At 40.0% G+C, this 13000-nt stretch overlaps 1 protein-coding gene across 1 annotated transcript in view; it reads right to left on the bottom strand.

The window, feature by feature from the left end:
* LOC103819716 (potassium voltage-gated channel subfamily KQT member 1-like) overlaps positions 1 to 13000 on the bottom strand; it is a 411297-nt gene that overhangs the window by 176420 nt on the left and 221877 nt on the right. Inside the window, exons 13-15 of the mRNA XM_030238669.2 lie at positions 11050 to 11125; positions 7392 to 7486; positions 6369 to 6409 (exon numbers count right to left, since the gene is read on the bottom strand). Coding sequence (XP_030094529.1) covers positions 6369 to 6409; positions 7392 to 7486; positions 11050 to 11125 — 212 coding nt within the window. The remainder of the gene's footprint in view (positions 1 to 6368; positions 6410 to 7391; positions 7487 to 11049; positions 11126 to 13000) is intronic.

The raw sequence follows: 13000 nt of genomic DNA, 5'->3' as shown, positions 1-13000 counted from the left end.
CAAGTGAAAGAGAGTGGCTGGAGTGAAGGGAATTAGTTTGTCAGACTGACAAGATTAAGTTAGTCTAAAGGGCAACTTGGACTTTGGTAGAGGTAGTCTGTGAACATGAAGGGGTATGGATGGAGTCTGGAGTAACATTGTTTTGTTGTTTAATTATTTCAGTAGTGTGATGGAATGGGCAAGGTACCTGGGCCCACCTGCAATTTTGAATATTACTGGCCTGAGCAAGGTAAACTTTCTATACATAAAGAAATCAGAATGGTTTTCAACTGGGGCTGCAGCTCTAGGAGGCAGCATATCCAGGGGTTCAAAGGCTGGAGTGGAAGAGATCCATCCATCCATCCATCCATCCATCCATCCATCCATCCATCCATCCATCCATCCATCCATCCATCCATCCATCCATCCATCCATCCATCCATCCATCCATCCATCCATCCATCCATCCATCCATCCATCCATCCATCATCCATCCATCCATCCATCCATCCATCCATCCATCCATCCATCCATCCATCCATCCATCCATCCATCCATCCATCCATCCATCCATCCATCCATCCATCTCCTCTCTGCTAAGGAGTGACATTGGGAAAAGCTCTTGCATCCTCATTTTCCTTCCTACTCTTGATGAGGCCTGCTTAGTAAAGGCCAGTTACACATTCCACTGCAAAGGGTGGGATTGGGAACCAAGAGTGAAAACTGTGGAAAATGGGGTTTATACTTTCTGCTCCCAGGATCTATTGCTAAGGAATGAGGGTGTTATTGCCCAGGGAATGAAGCACAAACCCACACATATTCTGAGTTGGGAGACAACATTCACCAGTTAAAACCCACAGCCCAATACTGAAATAGCTTACAAGCTGATGCCAATGGAAGTTGGATGTTTTTCTCTACTAAAGTGTATTTCCAATACCTGGAGTAATTACTCCAGGATTTTTTCATGCATTGCTCCATTTTCTTGAATGCTTAAGGTCTGGTTTTTAAAGCTAACCAAGTCAACTTTGCTGAGGGCATGAGCAAGGCTGAGATATGAAGGAAGGTAGGCTGAGATATGAATTTACACTGTGCCAGAGTTCACAGTGAGTGCCTGTGTGTGCTCATCACATCCCTGGATTTCTCAGGGAGTCATACTTGCTTTACCATTTATATTTGCTATGGGATATGCTTAGTGATATGTTTGCAGCAAAGTTCACCTCAAGGTAACTTGTGTTGCACACACCACAACCCCAGAGGAAGACCAGCAAAAGCAGTGCTGGCAGAAGCAATTTGTGCTTTCCTTCTCCTCCTTTAAAAGGTCCTGCACCCTTGGCAGCTCTTTGCAGGCTTAACAAAAAGAAGTGTTTCCACAGAGAACCTGCAGGAGCAAGTAAAGTCAGGAAAGAAAATGTGGGGCAGACAATAAGTGACACAGCTTGGCTCATACATGTGTATTATTCATTGTTCACAACCTCAGAAACTTCCTAAAATGTAAGTGGCTGGGGCTCAAGTTTATCTCTGTGTTCACCTCTGCCTAAAATGAATAATTGGCTGTGCTGTCTACTTTCTAGTTAGTAAATCTGTAAACACATCTTTCAAAGTATATATATCAGAAAAAAAAGCATGACTTTTAAGATTTTCAAAGTGGGATGTGGTTTGAACAGCAGTGGGCAAATAGTGTTTTGTTTAAGTCTAACCCCCCAAAAATCCCCCAAACCTGAAGAAATACTTCAAAAAGCTTTTTCTTTTTTTAAACAATAAAATAATAATTTCCTCACCAGTGCTAATTCCATCCTTCAGATAATCACCAAGACATCCCAAACCAAGTTAACAGTGTTTCCTATTTTAGTTGTTCCTGAAAGCTGTGTGGAACAGGAAGGAAAACAGGGAGCAGATAAGCACTAAGAAACTGCATTGTGGCATGTGGCACTGCTAAAAGAGGTGTAAAATCAGAAGTGGAAGGAATGATCCACAAGGAGGGAGCTGTGTCTCATGGACCCCTGTGATGGCATACATATAAAAATATGATATATTTATATCATGTGCTTCCATCTTTCTCCAGATGGAAACACATGATATAAATAACACAAACTGATATGAGCAGGAGGAAGAAAGCAAATCAAAGGAGGAATGGCACCTTAATCTTATTTTTTCAGAGAGTTAGTGAGCTACATCTCATCAGAATATACCAAACTTAAAGGAAAATAAATTCATTTCCTTTGGTTAGGGAAAAGTGTTTATAAGGACCTTTAGGATAGTGAATGAATTGAAGAGAGATAGTCTGAAAATGGTAAAAGCTGGAAACGACTCTGCTTTATAGAGCAAGAGTCATTCCTTGATTTTTACACAGATAAAGGGGAGCTAATTCAAAAATATTCAAATTTTTCTGAAAGCCATCAGCTTCTTTTAAGCAGAAAATGAGGAATTTGATCGGATACTCTGGATTGCTGACACCTCAAACCTTTTGTCCCAGACTGGAAGGCAAGATGTATTCTGTTTGCCATCTGTTTGCCTTCTGTTGGGCAGAAGACTGGGCAGTTTTCTTTATCTCTTCCACAACCAATTCTCCCTCTGGGGAGACACCTGCTGATAACAGGCTATGGAATGTCACTGCAGGGCTGATAAGAATCACAGCATCCCATTGGGAGATGCTCTGCCCAGAGGGTGGAGCCATGCATTCCTACCTGGATATAATCAGAGATCCTGGGACAGCAAGACAGCTTCTCCACTGGATCCCCAGAGGAGCAGCTTCCTCTTCCACTGGATCTTCAGAGGAAGACTCCACCCTTTACAGGGTCTCTGCTCCAACAAAACCACACCTGACACTCCAGGAGGACTGCAGCCACAATTCCAATTGCACTGCTACCAGCACCCTGACCAACATGCTGTCAGGTTGTGCTCTGACTCTGTCAGTGATGTTTTGGTTTACTGCACTGTTTATTTTATCTTTTTATTTTCATTATTTCTGCTCCCATATCGTTGCCTGAGAGCTCCTCAATTTTAAATTTATAACAATTTGGAGGGAGGGGGTTTACATTTTCTATTTCAGGGGAGGCTCCTGCCTTCCTTAGCAGACACCTGTCTTTCCAAACTGAGACACCTTTGTAAATGCTATCTCAGAAAGCAGAACACCCCCCCAGGGGGCACTCCTGCCTTCTTTGGGCTACCTTGGTGCAAATGCAGCTTTCTGGACCTGTGTTTGCTCCAGCTCTGCCAAAGCTCCATCCAGGGATGATTGTGATGAGCTTATAGCAGGGTCTGGATTCTTGGGTTTGTGAGCTGTGCATGCTACTGAAAAAGAAAGTCAGGATTACCCCTTTACACCCAAACAATTGCAAATAACAAAGTTGCCTCAGTCATGGTGGCTTTTAGTTGGACTCTTTTTTCCTGTCAGTCGGAGCCTTTTGCAGTGGATTGAAATTTAAAAAAGGTAAGGCATAGTCCTGGATCAGGCATTTGTGATTTCCTTTGGACAGCCTAAAAAGTAAACTGCCAAAATATTTTTATCTCCAGGAGGGGTGGTTTAAATCAGTTCCTGCAGAAATATGGGTATCTCTCATTTCAAATATTAATTGACTTTAAAAAGATTAAATTTAAGCTGAGCATATTTATTATGCTTTAAAAGATACACTGACCCAATTTCTTTTTAACAGGTGGGAAGGAAAAAGTATCAGAAAGCTTAGGTGGCACTTAATGGAAAAAAAAAAAGCAAACAATGGAACTGTCAAAATTTTTCAAGAAAGCCCTTTTCTTCAGGCATTCCCACCCATGTCATACAGAACCAAGAGGTTCAGATAAACTGCAGATAAACATCAGCTTTTTGTGTACTTTTCTGAGCCCAAACACTGGATCTTTTGTTTTACCTTGGCATTATTCTTCACCTTTGCCCCTGAAAAGCTGTCGTAAGTCTCAAAAACTGCATTCAAAAGCAGTTAACTTCATCTTGTGTAGTGAAGGTCAAGCATGACACTCTTTATTTGTATCACTTTATGTGATGTGTCTACTTTTTTGATTCCATAAATTCAATTAATATGTCTTTCCCTCTACATCAACACTTTCCATTATGTTTATTATGACAGGAATCTGTTTCATCTGACAAAATTGTGTCTCCTAGAACACTGGGACAAGCTTCCAATGAAACTCAGAAAGAGTCTTCTGAATATACTCATAAAAGTAGGGTCCAGGTCCTTGGAAGATTGATTCATAATCTTAGTGTTTTTAAATCCATTCCTGCTTGAAGGAGCTTCAAAGAAAGGGAGGAGATGCCAGGACCAAAACAAGCAAAAAGGGAGAATTCTTCCCCATATGCAAACGTGAAGGTGGAATTATTTGAATACTTTGTACAAAGTATGTCAGATATTGAAATTTAAAGGGATAATCAGGCAAGTTCGTTGAGAACAAACAATTTTGGAGACTAAATACACTGTAATCTTGTCAGGAAACCTCAGATGTGCAATGGGCTGAAAGCTGACAGGAAAGGCGGGAGGCTTTTTTTACACATTTCCCAAAGCACCTTGCTCTTGGCCCCGTTGGAGTCAGGACTGCTCTGACCCAGCATGGCTTTTATTCTCTTCTTGTATCCTTATCTTGTTTTAACACAGCTTTTAGTGCTTTTTTATCTCGGAGAAACTAACTTGAAAAATAACAATAATTGCTTCCAGTAAATTCAGATCCTGGGTCTTTTATGACATCATTCACTTTTGAAAGGTAATAATACTATAGACAGGCTGCAGTTGCTTTTATATAATATTATCAAAGTCCACAACAGAGACTTTTCAATAAAAAAACTAATCCAAATCCCACTGAGGTCACTGGAAAGATTCCCGTTCATTTCAACGGGCTTGGAATCAGACCTTAAGATTCTTTGAATGGGAGTATAATAAAACAGGAAAAAAATAAAAGGAGCTGGAAAGAAAAATTCTTTTCATGTTTTTCTCCTTGGCAGTTTAATTTTCTTTGCATTGTCATTTCTTTTTTGCTTGTCATCAGTACAAAAATAACACAGTCTAGGGGAAACACCCATACTGTTAAGAAATGAGGATTTTAGCAATGCCTGGAAAAGTATTATATAAAAAATCCATGTTCAATGTAGAATAAGCCATGCATTCTAAGGATAACTCAGGGATAATGCTTTTTCTAGAGAAGGAGAGTACAAAAGTCTGTTTTTACCACAAACAAACAAACAAATACTGCACCCACTTTTCATTGTTCACCACTTGGAAAATCCTGGGAGTAAAGGCAGGTTGGGTAACACCAGGAGTAATTGCAAACTAACTCTTGGTTTAGTTCTGCACACCATTTCTCTGGAACCCACTTATCTTATTTTTTGGATTTGTGGAGGGTTTAGATAAAATAACTGCTAGATCAAATAACTGCTGGATTTGATCTTGCAATCCCCTAACTGAGCTCACCAGCTTCTGCATCCCTAACCACCATTCTATCTCTTCCAGTCAGTTCCTTGGTACTTCAGTTTCTTTTCAGCACTTGTCCAAAGCCACAGGCCCACCTAAGACCCTCCCAGTGGTTTCTATGACTCTTTTGACTCAAGACTTGGTGAGAGCAAACTTCCTGAACATCTTCAGCTTCTTGAACCTCTCAGAACATAATTCTACAACAAGTTTCTAATTATTCGCCTCCTGTGAAACCAGAAACTGCTTGATAAAAAATGCTTCTAACACTGGTGTTTTCAAGTACAAATTGCAGTTTCAGTTTGGTAACGCTATTCTTGAAATAAAATAATACATTCTTGGAGGTAAGGGACATTTTTCCATAAATTTAACTTGCACATTGTGGAATGAAATCCCATGCAAAAATATTTATAGAAGTATTCAAGCTGACAGATTCTTTTCCTGTGGTCCAAAACCAGCTACAGGGAAAAAGAATTGTACTACTGAGCCCTCTGCAGCAATCAGATGTTGAAAATGTGTTTTGAATGATATTCCTTGTTCTGATAATATTAACTACTGACAACATGCCATGTTTTAGAAGCTCTGAAATTACCTGGCCACACTCAGTTGTGCTCCAAGTCACTTTTGGATATGGGACATGAGTTCAGGAAGGAAAAAAACTTTTTAAGTGGAATAAACATATATTGTAATCCCAGGCCCGGACGAAAAGATTTAGAAAGACTATTTTTGTAGAAGGATTTCCCTCAGAATATTTCCACCTCATCATCTTCTAATACACATTTTAACATTTATTCTTAATTCCCATTTACTCCCCTACCACCTGAATGAAATGTATTTCTCTTTACACAGGCATTCCAGGGCTTATTAACAGAATTACATTCATGTATGGTTGGCTGGATTCTAAATCCACATTACTGTAGCCATGGGTATTTTCCCAAAGTTATGAAGATAAAAATTTTGCATAAAATGCAGTCACCATACCTGGGAGAAAAAGACCTGGCTTTCCCAAGGATTGATCCAACCTGAGAAGTAAACAGAAAATTACCAGCTGAGCAATTACCAACAACTTCAACTCTGTTGCTAAGCACAGGAGCATAATTTACATGAGAATTTACAGTAGCTCTAAGCCCAAACCAAAACAAGCAAAAACATGAGACTAGCATGACTTTCTGCACACACAGTCAGCAGTTTAGCTCTTTAAGAGTTTTTCCTCCAAAATCAAACCATATTATTATTGCTATTTTTGTGAGTACTAATATTTCTCAGACTTTCAAGTTGTAACTAAAACACAGTTCTCCTGTGTCCTATGTAATCTAATAACAAAGACTATACAAACAGAATGACTTCTTAATAACATTTGCAACTATTCCTAGAGCCTCATGCAGGCAAATTTAATATCTGTATATGTTGACACAGTAGATTCCATTCAATAGGATTTTTTTTTTTCATTTAATTTAAGGGCCAGGGGAGTTCATTCTGGTGTCCCAGTCCACAGCATTAATTTGTAAAGAGAAAAGCACTTTGTGCTGAAACAGAAGAGAATAGTTTTGTGGCAAAATATTTCAGCTGCAAACCCCAAACTTGGAGAAAGCATGTGCATGAAGGAATGTGGGCAGGGAAAAGTTCCAGATAGTGCAGCACAAGTGAAACAGATTTCTTTCAGTTGTGGAGAACCACAGAGTGGAAACAGAAAGGTAAATCATTATTTGAAAAGTTTTCCTTTTCTAAGAAGAGGACAGAAAAGCTTGGATCACACTATAAACTTCACAGCATGCACCTTCATTTCTTTTAATTCCACTTGGAGAAAAAGGAGAGCAGAATAAAGGGTAATTGTAAACTTGGTCATAAAAAGGGTTAAAAATGGCTCCAAGTTAAATCCTCCAGATATTGTGCTCCCTGTTGTGCTTGCAATTTTGGACAATTACTGTTCATTAAGAACACATCTCTCCTAAAGCCAGCTGGCACTAGAGGAATCAGATATTTCATGAGGTAGACAGGGCCTACCTCCTTTGAAGTTCCTTTATGCGAACCATCATGTTGAGGTGTCCTTGGGAGTACTGCTCAATCACATCACGGACGTCGTACGGCTTCCGAGCTTGCTGGGAAAGGAGGCAGGCAGCAAGTTGAAAGGTGAGCATTGGCCAAACTGGATTTCTATGTCAGACAGACCTTCATTCTATATTTTTTTATCTGCCCATTTGCCTACCATTTTGCAACAGTTGTTGTAATGAATAAAAAAAATGCGCAGCCGTTGTGGGAGTGAATATTTGTTGTGGAGACAGAGCCAAATGATTCCCATTACTGTCAGTTAGAGTCATGTCTTTATGTTACTCCATACTGAGCAAAGTATTAGCCCTTCACAGTGTATTTGGGAAACATGAACCCAAGATGCATAATTTATCTGGGACTCCCATGTGCAGTATCTCCTGGCTCATTCCAAAGCCATGTGTTAATCATAATGTCAGGGGACTGAACCCCAGGGATTGGCCCAACTCAGAGCACTTGGACCCAGAATCAAACATCTCTGAAGACCAGAGATGTCTGGTGACAGAAATATTGCTGCTTGAGGAACAGGGAAGACAGATGCTCTGCATAAGTCAGGAGACTGCCGCACGTGGGTTTTGTTTGTCCTCCTTTGTCTTTGGTGATACCTTTGAGATCAGAAAAAAAGGTGACATTAAAATAAAAAAGGACAGATAAAAAATTGCAAGAGAGTGAAAACACTCCCACCTGCCCAGCTATATTCCCATCCTAAGGAGAATCCAGGTGCTTCTGCCAAGCTTTGGTTTCTTGCTGCAACTACTGTGGCCAAATTTCGAAACAAGTCTGGAGAATTTGCAGAAAGTGATGTGGTTTAAAAAAGTGCAGTACAGTGAAATTTTAGCAAGTAAAATCAACGTGTGTGGGGAGGTATCAATGCAAATCATGGCCTGTTGGACAGAACAGCATTTTGAGAACCTTTATGGGAAATGTGGGGCAAAATGTCTCCCTTTTTGGCTCTGACTCAAGAAAAGAAGGGGGGAAGAAAAAAGGCAAAGGTAAACTGCAAATCTAGTAATTGAAAATTACTGAAAACAGCTCATTAGTCATCTTGTTGTCTGTTTGCACTCTGTCACAGCCTCAGCCAGAGCCATTAGCATGCACCACTGCACACATGCATTGAACACCTACAGTATGTGCTGGAGTCATGCTTGGAAGGCTGCCACACAATCCTAGAAATTTCAAATGAAAGCATGGAACTGGAATGGAAACAAATCCTGTGAAATGAATGAAGAAGCAAGAGCTCTTCGTGACAAAATGCCTTCCCTGCACACAGGACTTATCTGCACCAATACTTTCAGAAGAGTTGTGGCTTTGGAGGTGTGTGTGTGTGCATTTGAGTGCATTTGGGAGCAGAGGCTTTGTGGGGGAGAGAGGTTTCAGCTTTCAGCTTATCGTTCTGTTTTTGGTTGGGTTTTTTTTTCTCCCCCTTCCCCAGCTCCACATTTTGCAGATGCTGACACATCACTACTTCTGGCCAGAAAAGCAGCCTATTGTCTTCACCCCGAGAAGCAATGCCAGTATCACTCTTTAGATGGACTAGGGGGGGTGCCTGGAGAGCTTTTTGGCTAAATCCTCTGTCCTTTCCTTTGGACACTCTCTATTTAAATACCGTGCATGGCGCAGAGCCTGGATGTGCTGGGGAGCTTTTCCCTCCCCTCTCCCCAGTGGGCTACTATGTGCATAATTAATTCTACTCATTCCCAGTGAAATTTCTTTTCCCCCTCAAAAGAAGTTCTCTGACAGTTATCCCTTTTACCAAACCATCAGCTCCGAATCTTACAGTTGCACAGTGCTGCAATCTGCCTGAGTTCTCTCTCAAGCTGAGCAAAAAAATCCCTCCAGCTTTCACCAATTTCCCCTCCACTTTTTCCATAAAGATTTAGATCTGGGCATCTTGATGTCCTGCCAAATTCTGGCACAATCCCCTGTCATGTTTTTATTAGGAAATGCTAGAACAATACAACTGAAGCCAGGAGGTAATGGGCTTCCAGAGAAGTGTGGTAAATGCAGCACTTGAACAACTCCTTTGACTTTCATTCTGTTCATAATCCCAAATCCTGGCCATTTGAGCTCAGTATTCCACATTCAGCATGCAAAACTAAATAATATTACCCAGCTTTGAACTTCCAAAATCTAATTAGAATGGGGAGTTCTATAAACTCTATTTCATGGCCCCAAGAAAGGAAGAAACAAAAGATTACTCCTTCTTCTTCTTCTACACTGTCACTGACTCACAGAATTCTCTCCATAAATTGATGAAATTCAGTTTTTAAGGTTTGGCATGACTGCCACTGGCTGACAGCTCCAGAACATTAGGTCTCTAGTGGTTTGAAATATCCCAATTTTTAACCTAACTCATTTATAAACTGATTTTATTTTACATAACTAGTGTCCCTATGTTCTTCTTCTTCTTTTTTTTTTTTTTTAATTTCCCTCAGTGTTTATCTCTCTGGTATATGTACAATATAATCCTCCTCTCCTGTTTTTTGTTGAATTTAACAAACTGACTTCTCCTAGTCTTCTTTCAAAAGGTAGGGTTATCTGAAGATGCATGTTTGCATGGGATTAGGAAATATATAAGATGTTCTTTCTGCCCTAATTTAGAGTCTTCTGGATGCTGGCGTCTTATCTCAGGATTCTATCCCTCTATCCTTCTATGCATTTAAGTGCTCAGCTCTAATCAAACTTCCCTGAAATGTGTTTTTTTGATTTATTTTCTTAAAACCTCTTCAAAAGGATTATGAAAGGCCATTAACTTGCAGTACATCCTCTTGGACAAAAAAAGCATGAACCTTGAGATGGAAATAATGAGGGCTTTGAAAATCAGTCCAGAAGTTAATTTTTCATTTCCATGACATTTCCAGCCCATGGATGAGAATGATGATATCAGGATCACATCCCAAACAAGATTCATCATAAAAAGTCTCACTAAACAGGCAAAATGAAGCAGTATTTTCAATGCAGCACATTCAGTTTGAGCACTTTGTAACCTGATTGAGAAAATTACTTGAACCCTTCATAAAGACAGCAAATTTCCAGACAGCAGATGCTCCACAATTTTATAAAACATGGCCTATGAGGTCCCTTTATGGTAAATACATTTGGAAACATGAGTCACACCTGTGAAAGCAACTTTGCACCCACAGTACTCATCAGTGAATCCTATTGATCTGTCAGCCATACACAGCACGGGACTGAACATTACCTAATTGATCAGATGATTGATAACATTCAATATGATCAGTATTTTTGCAGAGACCCTGACAGAGGTTTTTTCACCCCAACACCAGTGTTTTCTTCACTTCTGCTAGTGGATGGGTAAGTATTGGTCAGTACAGTTAAACAAGCCAAAGCCCAAAAACAAAGTCCAGTAAAAAAAAGAGAAGTAAAAATAATGGTGCTGACTCCATGAAGTCGGGGGTCTGTAGCATACTGCATCCATGGATCACTGATAATTTTGCCCATGCCATTAAAAAATCCACAAAAGGTGTGAGCCCAAGAACCTGAAAAACACCTTTGACTTGTTCCAGCCACCTTCACCAAGACACGTCCCCTCTGAGAGCGCCTTTGATGTCCCGTGAGCTCACGAGATGCACTTGGGATCAATCCTGCTGCTTACCTGAAATTTCCTTCTGGCCACAAAATACTGCATCCTCCTGATGACTTTCACAGCTGTTCTGTGTGCTTCAGTCAGTCTGCCAAGGAACACAAACACAGACAGACATCAGCTGGGGGGGGGGCAGGAGGGAAGAAAAATGTCTCAATGGAAGATGAGACTCTGATCGCCGAAATGTACAAATGTGTTTTATATTTACAATGCAAAACTGCAAGTGTAGCAAGCTGTGAGTGTATGGATTCTTTGTTCTGCTGCTTTGCCTTCCTGCAAATTGTGGTTCTAAGTATTCAAAACTGATAAGTGAGACAATGAAAGCAGGTGTACAAAGATAATACATGTGGAAGGGATTAGACAGGATTACTGTCAATGTGCACAACTGGCATCAGTTTGAAGAATATTAAATGTTTTTAGAACTATGACTGCATTTATTTTGCATTTACTGAGTGTTTGCCCATGAGCTCTATTGCACAGAAGTTAAGTCCTTCAGAAAGTACTTTGAAGGAAAGAATAATCAAAGTGTCCTAAAAAAAAATAAATAAAAATGAACATAACACATCCTCTCAGCACACATGTGTGTGTCTGTACTGGTATTCAAACACAGAATGGGACATTTTATAAATCAGCTGTATCACTTCAGCTAGAGGATCCTGCATTTGCAGAACACTAATTGTGCCACTTGGCAGGCAGTTAATTACCACACCTCTTCTTTATGGTGAATTTTGGCAGGGTAGAGAGGAAGCAGGAACATGGTAATTATAAGAATGAGTATTTTCTTGAAGGACTGACTCCTTCCCCATGAACTCCTTTATTCATTCAAAATAAGTGAACTAAAGAAAACAGAATTTTCTTTCCAAGGAAGTTGTATTGTTGGGAAATCTATGTTTTATATGGACATCGTCCTTGACATGTGATGATAATCCTAGGAAAGCTTTCCAGCAAGAATCTCCTGAAAACACAAGCTGCTGCCTCTTCCCAGTGTGTCTGGCTGGGGAAAAGGAAGTATTGACTTGATCACCTACTTGGGTGCTACAATTTAGAGACAAAGTCTTGAAAAAGTGGAAAGGTTACAGTGGATTATTTCAAATTGAAGGAAATAAAGGTTAAACAAGCAGGGACTGTGTTGTAAGAATTAGCATACTAATTCATTTTTATAATTATTCTTTGGGGAAAAAAGTGCTTATCCTAGAATATGCTGAGCTGGAAGGGACCCATCAGGATCACTGAGTCCAAATCCTGGTAGCCTAATAATCCCACCCTGTGCCTAAGAACTTCTGATTGGGTGAAGATGCCATAGCCACAGGGTTTTAAAATAAGCTTTCAGTAGCTTTTCCTTGCACTTTCTACTTCAAGTCCCAGAATAGTATTAAATACATGCATAAACAGCTGTCTGTCATGCCTATATGCCCATATTTCATTTATCTTTCATTTATAAACTGACACATGCAAACACACGAGAGACAAAGCAGGGTGAGCATGACTGAAGAACTACCTTTGTTGTACACCATCAGCAGCACTGCTGAGGAGGAATCTTTACATTTGTGTAAGCCCATCAAGGGGATTTCAGAAGTGTCACTGACGAGCTAGCAGCAGTTTAGCCTGCAGGACCTTTATTATGGTGGAAAAAAAGCTCTCAGCTTGACATGCAGGGCCCCAGCTGAGCTCCTGTGGCTGCTGACTAGAACAGAGATGACATTCTGCTTGCAAATGGCACAGAATTGATAGAGAAATCTTTGTCAGTCCCTACAACTATTTTTTTTTAAATAACCACAAAAGAATCACAGTTTAGGGTTTAGGGGTTAGCCTACCTCCCTTGAGTAGCAGTTAAGATAAAAACTAGAAATTATCCCCTAGAAATAAATGATGTGAAATTTCATTTTATATTTGAGGAGTTTTTTTATTAGGATAATCCATATGAGATGGTTCAGGCACTATTTAAACAGGCATAAATAGACAA

The sequence above is a fragment of the Serinus canaria genome, chromosome 1A, assembly GCF_022539315.1.
Source record: "Serinus canaria isolate serCan28SL12 chromosome 1A, serCan2020, whole genome shotgun sequence".
NCBI lineage: Eukaryota > Metazoa > Chordata > Aves > Passeriformes > Fringillidae > Serinus > Serinus canaria.
This window is presented reverse-complemented; position numbering and strand designations above follow the sequence as displayed.